Genomic DNA, 19,379 nt, shown 5'->3' with positions numbered 1-19,379 from the left:
CTCAATTAGTGGCTCGCCAACATGGAGGCTTGGAACAGACATGCAATCTCCGGTTCCGCACCAGATTTTGTCAAAGAGTCCGACGCCAGCAGATTAGGCTGGGGAGCAAGGTGCGGCGAGTTCACTACAGGAGGCGTGTGGTCTCATCTAGAACAACAGTTACATATCAATTGCTTAGAGCTCCTGGACGGTTCCTTTGCAATTCAATGTTTGACCAAGGACTTGATCCAGTTATGTGTCCTATTCAAGCTAGACAATGTGTCTGCTGTGCGTTACATCAACAACCTGGGAGGCACACGTTCAATACCTCTCTCCAATCTTGTGGCCAATTTTTGGCAGTATTGCCTAGACCACCAGATCTCGGTGACAGCAGAGTATCTGCCCGTTCAGGACAATCAGGCAGCGGACTTCCAGTCAAGCCACTTCCACGATGTAAGCCTGTGGAAGTTGCATCTGGGAGTGTTTGCAGATCTCCAGGCCAAATGGGGCACCTTCAGTGTGGACCTCTTTGCCTCTCGATTGGATCACTAACTACCCCGGTTCTTCAGCTGGAGACCAGACCCCCTAGTGGGGAACACGGACGCATTCCTCCAAGATTGGAAGAAGGAGGGGGCTACGCTTTTCCCCCCATTCACGATGATCAACAGGGCTTCGGCCCAGGTCCGACAAAAGATGGCAGATGTGATGGTGATCACGCCGATCTGGAGAATGCAAGTCTAGTTTCTAGTTCTACTGGAACCTTCATGGGATTTTCCAATCCTTCTCCCCCGATTTCCAGCCCTTCTTCTCAATCCAGATGTAAAACCTCATTCGCTCATCATGCAAGGGTCTCGAAGGCATGGCGGATTAAAGGGGACGATGGTCGGTCCTAGGATTTTCGGGAGCAGCAGAGAAGTTCATGTCCAAGGCCTGGGCTGATAGTACGGTTAAACAATACAAATCTATCTGGAGAAGGTGGTCTCTTTGGTGTCTGCGACTGGATCTCTTTCACGTGGCAGCAGATGTGATCCACATTTTGAATTTGTTGGCATCCCTAGTGGAAGAGGGTCTAGCCTACAGATCTATGAATACCTTTAGATCCCTCATTTCTGAGGGACACTCAGTGGTGGATGGATCCCCAGTGGGGGGGAACATCCTTTGGTTTGTCGGCTTCTGTGGGGAGTAAGACTTTACTTACCCCCGGAGCCTCGGTATTCAGCCCTTTGGGATGGTAACCAGGTGCTCCATCTATTCCTCTCTTGGCAACCCAATAGATTCCTATCCAGGAAGAAACGGTCAGTGAAACTGGCCATGCTCCTGTGCCTGATCTCTTGTAGACGGGTATCTGATGTAAGAGCTCTAGACATCTCAGACAGTATTTTCTCCCCCTTGGAAGTTACTTTCACCATTCGTAGACGGACCAAATGTGGAACGAAGACTCTCTCGTACCCGGCCTTTCCGGCTTCGCCCAAATTATGTGTGGTGTCTTGCCTCAAAGCATATGAGTAGATGTTAGAGAAATTCTGCCCTCCAGGTGAACAACAGCTCTTTATTGCTTTGAGGAAGCCCCACAGGGCTGTCTCTTCTCCCACGATTGCTCGGTGGGTGCGATGGATTATGCAATCAATCAAGGCATTTATATAGCGCACTACTCACCCAGAGGGTCTCAAGGCGCTAGGGGAGGGGGTCCGCTACTGCTCGAACAGCCATTTCTTGAGTTGTTTCCTGAAGGCGAGGTGGTCCTGGGTCAGGCGGAGGTGGGTCGGGAGGGAGTTCCATGTCTTGGCGGCGAGGTAGGAGAAGGACCGTCCCCCTGTGGTGGCTCTTCGGATGCAGGGGACGGTGGCGAGGGCGTGGCCGGTCGATCGAAGCTGGCGTTTGGGAGCGTAGAAGTTGAGGCGGCTGTTGAGGTATCCTGGTCCTTGGTTGTGCAGGGCTTTGTGTGCGTGGGTGAGGAGATGGAAGGTGATTCTCTTGTTAACAGGGAGCCAGTGCAGGTCTCTCAGGTGTCCGGAGATGTGGCTGCGACGGGGGATGTCCAGGATGAGTCGTGCTGAGGCGTTTTGGATCCGCTGGAGTCTCTTCGGGAGTTTGGCGGTGGTTCCGGCGTAGAGGGAGTTGCCGTAGTCCAGACGGCTGGTGACGAGGGCCTGGGTGACCGTCTTCCTGGTCTCGGTGGGGATCCACCGGAAGATCTTACGTAGCATGCGCAGGATGTTGAAGCACGACGAGGAGACGGCGTTGACTTGTCTGCTCATGGAGAGGGAGGCGGAGGCGGGCATTGACCTAGGTAGATTCGGTGCGCACTAGACCAGAGGAGCGATGGCCTCGAAGGCGTTAACCCTTGGAGCCCGCCTGGAGGATATCCTTAATGCTGCAGATTGGTCTTCAGATCCCACCTTTAAACTGTTTTATTTCAAACCAGTTCTGCAGATGGCTTACTTGGTGATGAGTAAGCTTTAAACTAGCATAATCCTAGCCTTTGGTTCCGACATAGAATAAAAAGGTTCCTAGCTATCATAACAGCAAGTTTAAATTCTATTAAGGACTCGGAGGCGAGGATTATCCCACCCAAGATCCAACTGTACTTTAAACCGCCTCACACTCGTTGTGCAGTAAGTAAGATTTTTAACAAGTTTACTAAACTGCATTAATGTGGCTATCTAAAAGTACATGATTTGCATGCTTTCCCTTGCAGGAATAATCCTTAGCCACAGTCGGGTTTTTTTTAAAAATGTGGGTCTCGTTGCAGGAATGGACGCAAACAAACAAGTTTCATAAGATACCGGTTGAGGCTGATCTCATGCGTCGAAAGAGGATGTACACCACTAACAAGGGACTAGGACCATGCTCGTGCTACCTGATTGGTGATGAGAACAGACAGTCTATGTGTTGATCTCTATTGTTGTTATGATATTCCCAAGTGTTCATGGGAATGTTAGTTTTTGATTGTTCTACTTTGAAAGGCTGCTGTCAATAAAGTGAAGAAAGTACAGCATAGTCCTCACCTCTGAGTCCTTAATAGAATTGAACCTTTCCATTATGATAGCTAGGATATGTTTTATTCTCAGATCTCCTCACCACCACAGCAATTACACAAGCTTACACAACCCTTGTAGGTGACTTCAACCTCCCAGAAAACACAAGCTCAAATAAAACAAGAGCCACCCTTTTCAACCTTACTGACACATGCAATGTGGTACAGCATGTCACACAATCACCAGAGGCCACACCTACACTGTGTCTTCTCAACATTACAAATTCAATGCAAATCACCCATACCCCTAGACTGGATAAACTACTTTGCCATCTCTCTCTCATAACTCAATGTCTTACCAACAAACAGAAGTCAGTACAAAAGAGAAAACCAAACCTTCAGAGCCTTCAAACACTGCTCTCTCGACAACCTAATACTTTAACTCATTTCTACCAACTTCACGGCCAATACCCCTCTAAAGCAACTTCCACACTTTTTCTAGTAAACTATGGGAACATTCACACAGCAATTAAAACATGCAGTGCACCTCAAAGTTTTAGGCAACCATGTTCTGCTGCACTCATTCGATATTGCTGACAAACAATACAGCCACAGACAGGAAATAAAATGGAAGAAAAACACAACTCGCAAAGACCTCATGATAATGAAGCTATTCCAAGCCACACGCAGATAACTGATCATACCAGTCAAAGCCTATTTCTATGCCAAACACTATGAAAATGCTTTTTGAGACAACCAAATACTGCCGGAGCAACTTCTTCTTCAGTGAAAAATACAGAAGATCCACAACACTTCGACACCACCAAGCCTGCTTTATCTCTGGGGCCCACCCCTTTCCATAAAATCCCACAATGGTCATCCTTCAAAGTCCTACCTCTTCTAAATCCCACTGACATACTCGACTACTTCAAGGCTTCTTTCCATGAAGATTAGGACTCACACTAGTCCTTCAACAGAACACTCTGTGGCCGCTCTCTCACTCAAGGCCTCTTCCCAAAAGATCTCAAAACAGGTCATATCCGTCCACTCCTAAGAATGCCTTCACTCGACCCGGATGACATCTCCAACTACAGGCCCATCACTCACCTACCATACATCAGCAAAATCATTGATAAATAAGTATGTTCAACTTCAAGCCCACATTAATGCTAACCATCTCATGCACAACCATCAGCCTGCCTTCAGATCATACTGCGTGTTATAGAAGACAGGGTTAACCCATAGAAGTCACTGGGACCTGGGTGAATGAACGTTATAGACAGAGTGGTCCCGGACTGGGAAAGGGAGGAAATTAAAGGAAATAGTGACACACTTATACATACATACATACATAAAACTAAGAAATGATGTACAGAGTTTTTATTCACAATGTACTGAGGACCATAGTCAATGGCTGTGCATTGGAATACATTTAGTGAAAAATTTTTATAAATACGTGCCCATAAACAAAGGGGGAGGGGGGTAGGGAGGGGCAAGGAAAAAGGAACATGTGGGTAAGAATGTACAAGCAATCTTATAATCTTCAATGAAAAAAGGGGAAAAAAAGCAATTTATACAGTTATTTTGAAGTTCCCAACAAAACTAAAGTGATCTCCTGGTCCCAGGGTCACAAGTGAAGTATGAATCAATTCAGTAGACTTTAAGAACACCATGCTCCTAAAACAGCTGTGAACATCATGCTAGCGGTAGAGGGTGGTGAGGTGAAGCGGAAGTCTACGTTTCGACCCAAATTGAAGTGCAGGGAAATAGCCGCTTGCTAGGAGGGTCTTCTTCAGGACAAAGAGGGAGGGGAAGGGGAGGGCAAACCTCCTAAGGGTAAGGAAAAGAAATCTTCAGTCAAAAAACAGGGAGGTCGCATCAGAGATCACTCGACATAGTGGGTATAACTCATAGTGACTAATCTAATATTCAGGAGAAACTCACATAGCAGAGAGACTAGGGGTAGTAGCTAAATAACAGAGTGGACCTCAATAGAGTGAGAATTATGCAAAGATTAAATCACAGTCATGGACTTATGGACATATCAACCAAGCAGTGACCGGTGTCAGTGCCCTTCCGAGAAAAACCTCCGTGTGGGAGTCAAATATAAGAAGGGCGGACAAAAAAATATAATAATGTACATTCAAGACAAAAAACATTCCATAGATGTACAGAGAATGTACTGTGAAAAGGAGCAGCTTACCTAACCGTCGTTATTCCGCCGACATACGCCATGACACAAAGGATATTGGCTTATGAAAGCATAGTAATACGTGACGTCAAAAAAATCCTCAAAGAACGTAAATACATCAAATTTAACATCAGTAGGAATGAAAAGATGGCCCTCTCTAGGCTTAAGGACAACAAGCTTATCATTGTAAAACCAGCAGAGAAGGGCGGTGCCATAATTGTACAGGATGTATTTGAATACAACGCGGAAATTCTGAGACAACTAAATGATGGAACCAGTTACAAACAACTTGCAAGTGATCCATCATTAGATCTTGCAATCGAAATCCAACAGATAACTAAAGATGGTCTTGATCAGGGTTTCCTATCAGAACAGGAGTATCAGTATCTGAGCAAAAAAGATCCTCGTCTACCGACAATATACACACTCCCAAAAGTACACAAGGACATGTGAAGACCGCCGGGCCGTCCAATAGTTTCCGGCTGCGGTTCACTACTCGAACCTTTATGTGTCTATGTTGATTTTTTCCTGAAGCATATAGCAGAACAGACTGCAACCTATCTGCGTGATACCACTCACACCATTAACATCATAGATGGCCGTCGATTCAATTCCAGTGAACAGCTCCTGGCAACCTGTGACATTGTGTCACTCTACACTAGCATTCCGCAAGATGAAGCGCTAGTGGTTGCAGCGGCCGCTCTCAACCGACGTGAAATGCCTTCACGTGTCCCTACATCTTTCATTATTCTACTACTGAAGATCGCCATGACGAGGAATTTTTTTGTGTTTCAGAACTGTTTTTACCTCCAAACGAAAGGGGTTGCCATGGGCACATCTTTTGCTCCAGATTTGGCAATTATTTTCATGTCTACCTTTGAGGATACCTTTGTACTGAATGACGTCAATCCATTCAGGGCTAGTATACAATTGTGGATGCGTTACATTGACGATATCCTTTTGATCTGGACAGGAACCGAATCTGAGATTGGGGCCTTCCACTGTTAGCTGAATGGTAGATCACCGGACATTTAATTCACCATTCAAGTGGACAGGAAGAGAATAGATTTCCTGGATCTGTCCATTGTGGCGGAGGATGAGACACTGTATACGACTCTTTACAGAAAACCATCTGAACGCAATTCGTTACTTCAATACTACAGCCACCATCCCAGAGGCCTCAGAGACAATCTTCCCTTCGGCCAATTTTTAAGGATTCGCCGTAATTGCAGCAAAAAGGAGGATTACATGGCCCAATCCGATAATCTCATGTTACGCCTAACTGAACGAGGATATCCCAAACGACTCGTTAAAAAAGCAAGGAAGCGAGCATGGTTTAACCCTAGAGAGTCTCTCCTGGAATCAACTGAACGCAATATTAATATTGATCATTGGTTGATATGTGTTACTACCTTTTCAACAAAAAGTAATGCCATCAAATGCACAATCAACAAACATTGGAATTTAATTGCAGAAGATCTAGGAAATCCAAGTACTCCGATGCACTCCTTTAAAAAGGCCAAGAATATACGGGACCATGTTGTGTCCTCTTTTTTGACAACACCAGTGACTCCAACTTTATCAGCCATGTGGAACCTGCCACCCATTACAGGCCATTTCCGCTGTGGCACCTGCAAAGTCTGTCCACAAGCCATTCAATCTAAGGAATTCTGTTTTAAACACCACCAGATCAGACTGAAATCACACACCAATTGTAATACCACGGATGTGATATACTGTGTAACCTACCCTTGTGACTGAATATATGTGGGACAGACACAACAGAAGGCCAAGGTACGGTTTTTACAACACTGCAGCCGAATCAGGTGCGAGGTGTTGGGAGCACCTATGGTTGAACATTGTACCAAAGAAAGGCACCCACCTGGGAGTTTGAAGTGGGTTGTTTTGGAACATGTAAAACTTGGCCCCAGAGGAGGCAGTATAGTCCTAACTTTGAATATGAGAGAATTAAAATGGATAAACTTTTTTGATTCTGTCTCCCACGGTCTTAATGAGTCCGAGAGTAGTTTCGCACAATTGGCCAACCTCTGAAACAACACCCTCTATCTCTGTCACTTAATCCTACTGTTCTATACCCAACACTCGGACCCGCACCTTTACCACCGTGTTGGTAGGTACGTGCGGTTACCATCTTCTTCTGTAGGCCTGCGCAATGTATTAATGTGCTATCTATGTTGGTTATTGCATAGGTTAAGTTGTATATTAGCGCTTTCCACAATTGGCCATGTTGACAACCATGTCTTGGCAGGTATATGTCCTGAAATTTGTATTTCTGTATTTTATTTCTTGACCTCATACAGTTTTCGATATCATATGGGAATAACACCGCCCCCAGGGCATCTGAACCTTTGTTCTATATTTCTTAATTATCTTACCTAATACCTAACACTCGGGCCTGCACCTTTACCACCATGTTGGTAGGTACGTGTGGTTAGCATCTTCCCATGTAGGCCAGCGCAATGTATGAATATGCTATCTATGCATAGGATAAGTTGTATGTTAGCGTTCTCCACAATTGGACATTTTCACCACCATGTCTTGGTAGGTGTATGTCCTGTAATGTGTGTTTTTGTATTTTATTCGTGACCTCATACAGTTTTAGATATCGATATCACACGGGAATAACATCGTCCTCTGGGCATTTCAACCTTTGTTTTATATTTCTTAATTATGTTATGGGCAAACCCCAAGAACCCCCTTTTGTCCACGTTTTTATCACAAACACCTTTCTAGAAACTATCTTGTACTGATTCCATTGCACGGAGGGATACACCAGCCCTTGTTTATAAATCAGATTCCCATCCGAGCTTTTTCATTTCACGAGTAGTTGCTAAGCAACCGTATCATTCGCCAGTCCTCCTTCTGTTTCCTCGCATCTAGCGGAAGCCACGCCCCCCTGAGCAATGCCGGTCAACTCCCTGTTGGAAAGCACTAATAGCCGGTTTTGTTATTGGCAAGTTGCTTTGCCTTTGATCACATCGTGGACACGATTGTTCCCACGGAGTTCAGTTATTAGATAAGGTTACCCCTCGGGAGTCAGTAGCAATACGATGCGGCCGCACCGTTTTTGCTGTTTAAATGATGTTCCCCTTGACTCTCGCCCCTCAGATACCTGAGCCCGAGAGTGTGGAGTCATTCGTACATGCTTCAACTTTGAGGGAGGTGGCCCTACCGCAACAGCCAATCTGCCCTTGTAGCCTTTCGCACGGTTTCTTTACAACCCGACATGGTAAAATCCAAAACCTGCCATTTAATTATCAACGGTAGCAATCTAGTCCGACTCAGTGCTAATCCCGTTTTCCACCTCTGTCTCTCGTCTCGTAGACCACACACCTTGAGACCAAGCGGTGGTTCCTTTTTTGAATAACGGAACACCTCCAACGAAATTAGGTAAGGGCGTCTGTTTACATTCAGCTCATTTCTGTTGATAGGAATTAAAATCATGTTATCTCAGTCAGCCACCATCACGTTTTTCGATTTTCACTTATTTAGAACGACTGTGAACCTGTACTACGTCTGCCTCATGGGCAGGTGAGCTCGATCACTTACAATGATGCCCTTTTAAAATACCTGGATATTTTTGATATTTACATTCTAATAAGAAGTATATATATATATAAAAATTATTTCAGGAATGCTCCTCTAAGACGTCGCAGTTTTTAGCTTTTCAACCTAACCCTCCTAGTCTCTGACATCACGGACGGTTAGGTAAGCTGCTCCCTTTCACAGTACATTCTCTGTACATCTATGGAATGTTTTTTGTCTTGAATGTACTTTATTATTATATATTTTTGTCCTCCCTTCTTATATTTGACTCCCACAAGGAGGTTTTTCTCGGAAGGGCACTGACACAGGTCACTACTTGGTTGATATGTCCATAAGTCCATGACTGTGATTTAATCTTTGCATAATTCTCACTCTATTGAGGTCCACTCTGTTATTTAGCTACTACCCCTAGTCTCTCTGCTATGTGAGTTTCTCCTGAATATTAGATTAGTCACTATGACTTATACCCACTATGTCGAGTGATCTCTGATGAGACCTCCCTGTTTTTTTACTGAAGATTTCTTTTCCTTACCCTTAGGAGGATTGCCCTCTCCTTCCCCTCCCTCTTTGTCCTGAAGAAGACCCTCCTAGCAAAGGGCAATTTCCCTGCACTTCAATTTGGGTCGAAACGTAGACTTCCACTTCACCTCACCAGCCTCTACCGCTAGCATGATGTTCACAGCTGTTTAGGGGTACAAAAGGGGGTGGTGATGGGCGGAGCATCTGAATCAATCAAACACTCACACCCAGTCAAAAGATCTGGGTTTAATCCATCACCGTTCTTTAGCCCACTCTGCCACCGCAGTTCAGACATGGCTATATGCAAATGAGTCTGACCCTGTGCCTCATGGGAACAGTCCAGCCCGAACTGCCATGCCATGTCTTCCCTGGACCGGAAACAAGCTTCCGAGAACCAGTTTCTGGCATTCCAGCCATCTTCAGCCCGGCTTGCTTGAATCCAGTGGCAAAGTGAGCAAGGGACTCACGTCTGAGCATACCCTGCCACACTTATGGCGGCCAAAAGCAGTACAAAAGGGGGTGGTGATGGACGGAGCATCTGAATCAAACACTCACACCCAGTCAAAAGATCTGGGATTAATCCATCACTGTTCTTTAGCCCACTCTGCCACCACAGTTCAGACATGGCTAAATGCAAATCAGTCTGACCCTGTGCCTCATGAGAACAGTCCAGCCCGAACTGCCAAGCCATGTCTTTCCTGGACCAGAAACAAGCTTCCGAGGACCGGTATCTGGCATTCCAGCCATCTTCAGCCCGGAACTGGGGTGGCAGAGTGGGCTAAAGAACAGTGATGGATTAAACCCAGATCTTTTGACTGGGTGCGAGTGTTTGATTGATTCAGATGCTCCGTCCATCACCACCCCCTTTTGTACCGCACAGCTGTTTTAGGAGCATGGTGTTCTTAAAGTCTACTGAATTGATTCATACTTCACTTGTGACCCTGGGACCGGAGATGACTCTAGTTTTGTTGGGAACTTCAAAATAACTGTATAAATTGCTTTTTTTCCCCTTTTTTCATTGCAGATTATAAAATTGCTTGTACATTCTTACCCACATGTTCCTTTTTCCTTGCCCCCCCCTCCCCCCTTTGTTTATGGGCACGTATTTATAACAAATTTTCACTAAATGTATTCAAATGCACAGCCATTGACTATGGTCCTCAGTACATTTTGAATAAAAACTCTGTACATCATTTCTTGGTTTTATGTATGTATGTATGTATGTATAAGTGTGTCACTATTTCCTTTAATTTCCTCCCTTTCCCAGTCCGGGACCACTCTGTCTATAACGTTCAGATCATGCTGTAGCACAGAGACCACCACCATACACATTATAGATGATGCCCTCCTGACCATATATGATGAAACCTGCCTTGGATATTGCTCGACCTCGCAGCTACCTTTAACACAACCCTCCCTCTTACGTATCCTGGAGTTCTCAAATGGGATTCACTGACAATCTCTTTCACTCGTTCTCCTCCCAACTTCCTACCCGACACCAGACAACAGTCTGCTTATATGGGTATCATTTGAGACCTGGAGGCACCCATCATAAGCAGAGCGCCCCAGGATACATGGTCTCCATGACAACCTCTATATGGAGCTCCTTGGCGATCACCCAGATAACAGCCTCAATATGCACAAGTATGCTGATGATACATAACAACCAGAAAGACTTCTCTGCTTCAAACAAGCAATGCGTCAAACACTGCCCGATGATCGTCCAGACCTAAAGGACCACCACCTACCTGATGCTCAAACCTGCCAAAACAAAATCCTGTTATTTGTCAGGAAGAAACAGTTCAAACCGGCTTCAATGACATGAACTTTGACATTTTAGAACCCCAACTTTCACTGAATGCCATGTCACTTGGATTCACTCTGGACATCAACCTCCGCCTTAAGGAACACACTGGCAAAGAAAGAAAAACAAAACACAAAGACATCCTAGTACCAGATCTCACTTCAAAGAAAGAGAAACAGTTTCTTCCAGAAAGTGCATTCCGAACTAGTGTTCAAACCCTCGTTCTTTAGCATTTGGATGGTGGAAACGCCCAGCTCAATTGCCTCTCAGCCTCCACTGGCACCCTTTAAAAGGCATCTTACAAGCCGCAGCATAACGCATCCAGGACCTGAAGAAATATGAGTACATCAATTCTAATTTAACTGCATTAACTTCTCTTGCCAGCTTTAACCGTCCTCAAAACAAGCTTCACCATTCACAAAGCCATCAAGACCAGTACCCTCAGCCAACATACCACTGCATAGACTGCAGACTAAGAAGGGTAATAACAAACAAAAACAAGCATTTACAATGCAACGGTTTCGCCTTTGTAAAAATGTTAGAGCAATTGGCATTGTAAATGACAAAATTTGTATTTATGTGTTGGTTTTGAAAACGGCCTTGCTGGCCTACCACCAACCATCCCTTTATTATGGCCTTCATCACTAGGACAACCTATTGGTTTCCTCTTCAGCAGTACAAAAGAGTCTGCACTAAGAGAAATACCACTATAAAAGCCAGTATGACCGTGAAAAATACAAATCATGCGGTTATAAGAACACTCATGCAGTAACAGAAATGTATTTGTTTAGTAGATATTTAAGCTGAGGAACTAGCGTGATTAGTCAAACTTTTAAGGGACTTTTCTATATACAGAGCACAACGTACTTCTTAAATAAACGATCAATGCTCGCTTAAAGAAACCCATAATAAGAACAGTTCTTGAGACATCACCAAGAGTTTTCTATTTATGTAACAACATTTTGTATTATGCATACATTAAACAAGAGAAGCAGAGAACCTCACCCTGGCCATTCTATACATCACAGACCCCTCCATATAAGATTCATCCATTCAAACATCTATCCTATCTTCCCCCACTAGAGCACCATGGTTAGACTCTACCAGAGTCAAGCGTCACTCACTCAGCCCCTTCACTACCCAGCCTCTCCCCACACTGTACAGGATCTCCCCCATTAGACCGCTTCCTCCCAAACCTTCTGATCCACAAGCTCACTGTCAAGAGTTGCTCACTGTACTTTGTCCTTCCGAATCCTCATATTCCAGCCTCTCCCACTCAGACCCAGACTGTCCAGTCCCTCCCTCTCAGACCCCTTACAGTCCAGTCCCTCCCTCCCTCCCAGACCCCTTACAGTCCAGCCTCTCCCTCCCAGACCCCTTACTGACCAGTCTCTCGCTCCCAGACCCCTTACAGTCCAGCCTCTCCCTTCCAGACCCCTTACTGTCCAGCCTCGCCCTTTAAGTCCCCTTACTGTCCAGCCTCGCCCTCCCAGTCCCCTTACTGTCCAGCCTCGCCCTCCCAGACCCCTTACTGTCCAGCCTCGCCCTCCCAGACCCCTTACTGTGCAGCCTCTCCCTTCCAGAGCCCTTACTGTCCAGACTTGCCCTCCCAGTCCCCTTACTGTCCAGTCTCGCCCTCCCAAACACCTTACTGTGCAGCTTCTCCCTCCCAGACCCCTTACTGTTCAGCCTCTCCCTCCCAAGCCCCTTACTGTCCAGTCTCTCCCCAGACCTTTTACTGTCCAGTCTCTCCCTCCCACAACCCTTACTGTCTAGTCTCTCCCTCCCACAACCCTTACTGTCCAGTCTCTCCCTCCCACAACCCTTACTGCCCAGCCTCTCCCTCCCAGACCCCTTACTGTCCATCCTCTCCCTACCAGACCCCTTACTGTCCATCCTCTCCTCCAATACCTCTTACTGTCCAGTATCTCCCCAAAGACCTACTACAGTCCAATCTCTCCCCAAAGACCTCCTACTGTCCAGTCTCTCCCCATCACACCCCTTCCTGTCCAGTCTCTCCCCAAGACCTCCTACGGTCCAGTCTCTCCCCCAAGACCTCCTACTGGCCAGTCTCTCTTTATCACACCTCTTACTGTCCAGTCTCTCCCTATCACACCTCTTACTGCTCGGTTTCTAGCTCACTGTTCAGTCTCTCCTTCTCAGACAGCTTACTGTTCAGTCTCTCCCTCCTAGACTCGTGCCTGCAGTCCCCCAACGACTCTCCACTGTTCAGCCTTAGTATCCATCTCAGTTCATTTTCTCTCCTCGTACCTCACTGTCCATTCTCTTCCTCTCAGATTCCTCCTAATCCAGTCTATATGTCTCAGGCACCTCCCTGTCCAGTGTCTCCCAGGTCCCCAACTGTACACTCTCATCCTGTCGGGCCCCACTACCTCTGCCTCAAAACCCCTCACTGTCCAGCCTTTCCTTGTTCCGCCCCCGGAAGAAACTTAAAGGTACTGCCACGCGAAGGTAAGTTCACTACCATAAACCCATACTTGACCAGTCCACCCCTCACACCACACCTTATGACACTACTCCTCATGCCCCGCTGTCTAGTCACTCCACCCTGAGAATGCTGTCAGGCCATCACACCTCAGCCAGCCACTCCTCTCCAGACTAATCCATGGCCAGCCTCAGGTCCTGTAACCCTGTTTATCCCTTGGGAGCCACTCTTATCCCGTCTCTTCCTCCCACAGTACCAGAAGAGGTTTCCGCAGAGACTGATCACCGCTTCCCAGGCCATGTCCAGGCAGATATTGCATTCGAAGGTGGCTCCCGCGCTGCCACCCGCGGCCCCGGCCCATCCGGGCTCTCGCTCCCCTGGCTGCCCATCACGCTCGGTTCCCGACGCTATCTGACCAGACTGGTATCTCGGTTCCAGTAGCTTCACCCACTGTTACCGAGTGTTTGTGTCATTGGACGTATCACAACAATCACTCCCCTAGTCCTGTTCTACGACAAATAGGAATGCAGGCTCATTGAAATGAGAGTGAATAAAGCATCTTGATTGGTTGAGTCGCAAGTCGGCCTTCTCCGCCACTGTCCAATTAAAAACACACCGACGCGGCCCTTGGACGTATGGTCTCGCCCTCTGATGCACGGGCGCGGTAGGCCCGAAACAAACCGGTGGCTCTGTCAATCAGTCGCGTAGGCACTCCCACCGGAACCCATCACTACCTGCACTGGCTTGCTCTCCAGAGGCCCCGCCCACGTGACGTCAACCGCCACACAGCGGGCTGGTAAAAGATGTTCAGATGGTAGAGGTGGAGAGAGGACAATGCGTGTGGGGGTCAAAGGTAGGTTTGGAAATACAAGGCAACAGTTGCGCCATCCTTTGATGGAAAATGTAACATTTCCCAAGTCACATGAAAGTAATTTACAATGCTACTAAGGACACACAGCACAAGGAGGGAGGGACGGACAGAGAGTGGGAGAGGGAGAGAGAGCCGCTGCGGCAGCCAGCCCTGTAGGGATTCGGGGGAGTGTTTTTCGTGCTCTCCCCTTCCCATTGGCTGGAAGGTAAAATTCCAGCCAATGGGAAGAGGAGAGGGTGGGACTTAAAAAGACCCAGAAACGCTCCCGAATCGCGTTCCTACGGGGAAATAGTGACTGACAGCCAATCTCTTTCAATGGTTAGCCTCCATTTATGGAGCTAGCCAATGGAAGACAGAGGCGGGACTAAGCCCCACACTGTAGGGACATAAGATTTCGCCTGGGCGGAGCTAGTGCTCCGGCGAAACCTAAAAAGCAGTATGTATGCACCCAGGATCTGGAACAACATCTCTGTATCCATCACAACTAACCCATTTCTACTCTTAATCAGTTAAGACTTGAAGACACACCTCTTTAACGAACACTAAGAAACAATGCATTATCAGTTGACACGTCAATTGCTTCTCCTATTACTCATGCACTGACTTTATGCTTGTCTTTCACCCTGTCCAGAGCTCTGCTGCCTGCTATCAAAATACCACACAGCTAGATACAGGCATTTACTTTAGCAAAACTTTGTAGAGCAGCCAATTAGGCCACCTCTCACACTTTTGCCAACCATAAACGTATTCGGGTCTATATATTCATTCTAAAAACCTTTATTTTGAATTATTTGTAACTCTAAATTGGTTTTCATATTTATAACGTTGAAGGACAGCAAGGCTTTGGTATTCTTCAAAAGTATTGACTAGGACGAGGGATGTAGAGTTAATGTCTCAATACATACTGGTAAGCCTCATTATCCTTAGACCAACTGGTCCTAGTCACAGTAATTATGACCCACCCACTCCCTTTACCTTTTAGAGTTCATTTAGGCTTGGTGAGGTCCAAAAGAATGCTCAGAAGGCTATACCGTTTATAGCCCCCATGTGGAGGGGAAGTTAGCTAAATCATTGTATATGATATTTCTCCCATCTTCAAAAGTAATGCCTATGTGAGGACGAGTAGGAAAAGGATAATGTAGGTTACCAGTTAGTAGATTAGATATTCTAAAAGACTTCGGGGTCTAACCCACATACATTTTCTACCCTTGCTATACAAACATTATGACTCGACCAGTCAATCATCACCAACCTCCCTGGTCACCTGTCAACCACAGGGAACAAGTTAAGATATTAACCCTATAACTTAAAGCCAATCATCTGAATGTGCCTCTTTTTCTTAAATGGCTCTGGTGTACACTCGCTTTTTACGACTTATTCTCAGCAAACCTGAACACTTGTGTGCCCCCTGACTCCGATCAAGGTTCGAATACTTCAAGCAGTAAGAATTCATCTTAATAAAACCTCTCACCAACCGAATCAAAGTCAACTCTATTGTGCCGTCAAATAAACACATACAGCTTAACACATCGCACTTTGAAACTCCTAACACGACAACCTATCCCCAATTGTCACCAAAATAAAAAAAATCCCTCTAAACAAACTATGAAAAGCCCTGAAATGTAACGCAGTCGCCTCTATCACCAGGATTAGTGAATCCTTTCTAGAATGCAGTAGACAACCTTGCAGTCAAAGCTTCTGACGTATAAATCAAAAATATTCAACGATTATAATGTTATCTCCTTTTAAATATACCTCGATTCCAACGCAAATTCATGGGGGGGGGGGGTTACTCAATGTTTCACTTAACCTTCCTCTTAGTTCTCTTCAGTAGTTACTAAGTGTTGGCACGTAGGATTTCTACCCACGAAACCTCCACCTCAAAGTGCAGCAAAACCCAGCATCATACCTTCAACTCGGCTAAGGTGAGTCCTCGGTTGAAGCGCTTTTCGGAGCTGTAGGAGTTCAAGGTGCTGCTGATCAGCACCGTCACCGTGGGTGCAGAGAGCACGACCGCCCCACTCATGGCGTCGAATTACCGGGTGAGCTGACGATGAATGCGAATGGGGCTCTTCAGCTTGGGTGGTATAAGAGCAGGATCCCGATGTCTCAGCCGGTGTTCCAATAACAAGTAAGTGAGCTCAGAAGCCTCTTCCCATGCTTTCTTCAGTGCGTGCTGTGGTCTTTGAGTCAGCTCCTAGCCTCGCCCAGTTCTACCAAAAGCAGAATGTGAAATAAGCGCAATCGCCCGTCAATATAAACCAAATCCATTAAACGACTAAAAGCGACTACAAAAGGAAGAGCTCAAAATATACATAACTAGTGATAATATTGTATTTGTGTCGTTTTCTTTCACGCAGATCTCAGGTCTGTCATCTATATGGATAGTGTATAGACTGCTTATGTTATTAAGCTGGTCATTCACTCTGGAACCTCTTACTTCACAGTTCATTCAGAGATTAAGTAAAGTGCCCAGAATCACAGGATGTTGATTTAAAGCAGAGATTAGAACCTGGCTCCCACGCTCTAAAAGGGGGACCTCTGGGCGTATTATGTCACGTTGCCTATGTTGATGCTGAATGGACGTGCGATTGCCTATTTGCATGTTGCATTGCTTTCTTTGTACTTTGGTGTTCATTTCGCTTTCTTTATTGTTTTGTTGTTCATGGTTGCTGCGATACCTTTCTGCTACCTTCGTATCTGTCTCGAGTATCGCTGCCTATCTTGTATACATTGCTTCCCCTTTCACGTTTGTAGCGCTTTTTGCAATTTTTTTTTGTAACATCATTTTTATTGCAGTACCAAAACATTGTGTATACGTTACAATGATAAACATTAAGTCAATGCAGTGTTGTGATGCATATTTGTCCAAGAGACACTACTACACAGCCTGTATGCCCATATACAGAAGGCCGGGCGGCGACGGCAATATGTCCATCTTCTGCATCTTCACCCAATTCATGTTGGCTGAAACCGTAGGATAACGTGGACCGCTTTTGAATTTTCACCCCGCCCCCTCCCCCTGTCAACAACCCCCCCAAACTCCCCCAAATCCCCCCCAACCCCCTCCCCCCCATGGCTGCGCTATAGTAGATTATTAGAGAGTGTAAGTTCCGGTATGTGCAAGGAGGAATGTAACATTCGCTAAGAGTGTGCTCCCGGTGTGCTAGTGGGGTCGTCTATATCAGAGTCCGTGTTTTCGCCCTCCCCCTCTCCAGTGCCATCTCGGAGTGCCTGCACTAGTGTTTCCCACGCTGTCGCCCTTTCCAAGGCCTTCTCATCCGCAGCCCTTCTAGCTAGTTGGTATCGCAAGGTGCTTTCGCTCGCCGCCCACTTTAGGCATTCATTGTACCAACGCTTATACGTGGGCCCCCTTTTAGATTTCCAATTCCTGGTGATTTCCCTCTTCGCTAATATCAACCCCATATCTATAAACTTGCTGGTCGTCTTATTTTTGGGCGTGTGAGAAAACCAGTGCAGCACTCCCACCGCTTTAGTATATTGTAGCTCTCTGTCCGTGGCGTTGTTCAGTGCCTCCCCAATCTCTCGCCAATAATCCCTCAGTAGGGGGCAATCCCACAACATATGTCCCAGATCCGCCTCCAGTGTAGTACATCTAGGGCAGGCCGCCTGTTCTACTCCAAAGTATTGCTTCAGTTTCCACGGTTTAGGGTATGCCCTGTGAAGAACGTAGAAGTGTATGAGTTGGAATCTGGCGTTTCTAGTGCTCTTCCGCGCCCTCCGCAGTAGCTGACCCCAGGTGGTGTCGGGGATCTCCATTTGGAGGTCCAGTTCCCATTTAGCTTTCAGGGCAGTGAGCGGCTGCAGGGTTTCTCGCAGCATTCGGGAATACAGGCAGGTCACTGCCTTAAAAGTTCCCGCCGCCATCATCGTGTATTGGCAGGCCATAGAAGTGGCAGGTTCCTGCAGCCCCTCACCCCAGTGTTCCTGCATGGCTCCAATCACTGCCGCATGCAATAGATAATCCCCCCTGGGTAAATCGAACCGGTCCTGCAGAGTCTGGAACGGAATCAATACCCCGTCCTCATAGAGGTCGCCCAGCATCTGTAGCCCAGCATCCTCCCAACCCTGCAGTCTCGACCAATCCCCGCCATGAGGTAGGGCCGTGATCATTCCCAGCGGAATCTCCGGTGCATACATTCACCGAATTCCCGCTCGTCTACGCGCCCGGTTCCAGCAAAGTCTAAATGTCTGCTCCTCCACAGACATGTCTCTGACGAGAAGTCTTTGGTGAAGGGCAATGTAGGCGAGCACATGGCGTGGGATGCCCTCGTCTCTACCTTGCTCCGGTCCCCGAAAGACCCTCGCAATCTCTTGGGTAAAGGACTGCAGCTGTGCCGCCAAATAATAGCACTCAAAGTCAGGCACTGCCATACCTCCTTCATCTTTGGGCCGCAAAAGAATGTCTAGCGCTATTCGTCGCCTACCCGTACCCCAAAGAAACGCTATTACTAACGATCTTAAACGGCGGAAGACAGAACCCGGTATCCAAACCGGCAGGGCGCAGAAGTAATATATCAGCCTTGGAAGCGCTATCATCTTCAGCAAGGAGACACGACCCGTCATCGAGAGTGACAGAGTGGCCCAGAAATCCATGCTCCCCTTCAGGGCATTAACGCAACGGGTGATATTGCCATCCAGCATATCTGCTGCCGTGTGATACACATAAACACCTAAATAGTGTAGGCAGTGAGGCTCCCATCTAAGCTCCTGAGTGGTGAGAGGGCACGGCTCTCCCCGTCGCAACGGGAATAAACAGGATTTGGCCCAATTGACCTTTAGGCCCGACAGTCTCCCAAAAAGTCCAAGGAGTCCCCTCGCTCCCTCTAGTTCCTCATCCGCGTTAGCCAAAAACATCAGAAGGTCGTCCGCGTACAGTGAAATGGCATGCGGTCTGGCCCTATAGATCAGTCCCCTATAGTAACGTCCTGATCTGGCTTCCGCCGCAAACGGTTCCATCGCCAACGCGAATAGGAGGGGGGACAGCGAACATCCCTGTCTGGT

At 46.8% G+C, this 19,379-nt stretch overlaps 1 protein-coding gene across 1 annotated transcript in view; it reads right to left on the bottom strand.

Annotated features, from left to right (window-relative positions):
- The window catches only part of TBCB (tubulin folding cofactor B), a 234,590-nt gene extending 218,005 nt beyond the window's left edge, over positions 1-16,585 (bottom strand). The window contains exon 1 of the mRNA XM_086938442.1: positions 16,264-16,585. Within this exon, the coding sequence (XP_086794568.1) occupies positions 16,264-16,380 (117 nt within the window). The 5' untranslated portion in view covers positions 16,381-16,585. The remainder of the gene's footprint in view (positions 1-16,263) is intronic.
- Between the last annotated feature and the right edge of the window lie 2,794 nt (positions 16,586-19,379).

This window comes from Lissotriton vulgaris, chromosome 9 (genome assembly GCF_964263255.1).
Source record: "Lissotriton vulgaris chromosome 9, aLisVul1.2, whole genome shotgun sequence".
Classification (NCBI taxonomy): Eukaryota; Metazoa; Chordata; class Amphibia; order Caudata; family Salamandridae; genus Lissotriton; species Lissotriton vulgaris.
The sequence above is the reverse complement of the archived record's forward strand: the minus strand, read 5'-3'. Positions and strand labels throughout refer to the sequence as shown.